The sequence below is a fragment of the Opisthorchis viverrini genome, assembly GCF_000715545.1.
Source record: "Opisthorchis viverrini unplaced genomic scaffold opera_v5_8, whole genome shotgun sequence".
NCBI lineage: Eukaryota > Metazoa > Platyhelminthes > Trematoda > Opisthorchiida > Opisthorchiidae > Opisthorchis > Opisthorchis viverrini.
The window spans coordinates 2,570,011-2,571,027 of NW_008751664.1; the positions used below are offsets into that span (position 1 = coordinate 2,570,011).

The following is a 1,017-nucleotide window of genomic DNA, read 5'->3' on the forward strand; positions in this document are numbered from 1 at the left end:
GAGTTATTGTGACGTTCAACAGTTCACACACAAACACAATGATCCAATCTCACAACTTCGGCAAACAACAATCAGTTCAATCGGATGCAATTTCACTGACTCAGCAAAAAGCAGAGGAGTCGCGCCAAGAGATTGTGTATTTCCATTTTCGATTTTAATGTAATTATTGGTACAATAAAACAAAATGTCATGATACGTGTACAGTGTTTACAAATTGCAATTCACGTTTATATGAAGAGAGTAGAAAATGGGGAAAATGTAACATTGATTTGCAAAACACCACAGTACTCCCCCTAGAGCGTTAGGAATGATAAGGGAATGACGCTCGATAGCGGTAAAAATGTTTTATAGGTTGTAGTCTGCAAAACGAATGGGGGTCTTGCTTGTACGTCCAGTACGGGTGTGCTTCAGAATAGGCAACGGGTGTTCGTCGGCAGGCTGGGATACTGGGTCGGGTTGTTTTGGGATCGCTGTACAGGACGGTTGGGGTCGTGTATGACTGTCGACTTGAGCAGGTGAATCGGGGTTCGAATCATCCACATATGCGACTTTCAATCTGTCGATACTCACGGAATCTGGTTTGCCGTTCCTCTTAGTCGTAAAGTATTTGTCCTTCCGCGAAATGACTTTGAACGGACCATCGTAAGGATACTGTAATGGTCGTTTGACGCGGTCAACGCTGACAAAAACATGTGTGCATGGAGATACCCGGGATTCACTTGCGTGAGTCGACTTGACTTGCGAGTATCAGCTATACGTATGGTTCGCATATGACCCTGCAGTCGTGAAACATACGTTGATGGTGAGAAATCATCAATCGACATCGAGGCAGCAACCATGTCTCCAGGACAACGCAACGTTTGTCCGTAGACTAGTTCAGTTGGAGTGTATCCGATATCCTCTTTTACGGTGTTTCGTATTCCGAGAAGTATTACTGGAATTGCTTCAGACCAAACCTGGGATGATGACTTGGCCATTATCGCGGCTTTGAGTTGTCGATGGAGGCGTTCGACTAAA

General features: G+C 44.6%; 1 protein-coding gene across 1 annotated transcript in view; it reads right to left on the bottom strand.

The window, feature by feature from the left end:
* Positions 1-345: 345 nt before the first annotated feature.
* The window catches only part of T265_00814 (hypothetical protein), a gene marked incomplete at both ends in the record, with an annotated part of 182,196 nt that continues 181,524 nt past the window's right edge, over positions 346-1,017 (bottom strand). The window contains one exon of the mRNA XM_009164686.1: positions 346-679. Coding sequence (XP_009162950.1) covers positions 346-679 — 334 coding nt within the window. The remainder of the gene's footprint in view (positions 680-1,017) is intronic.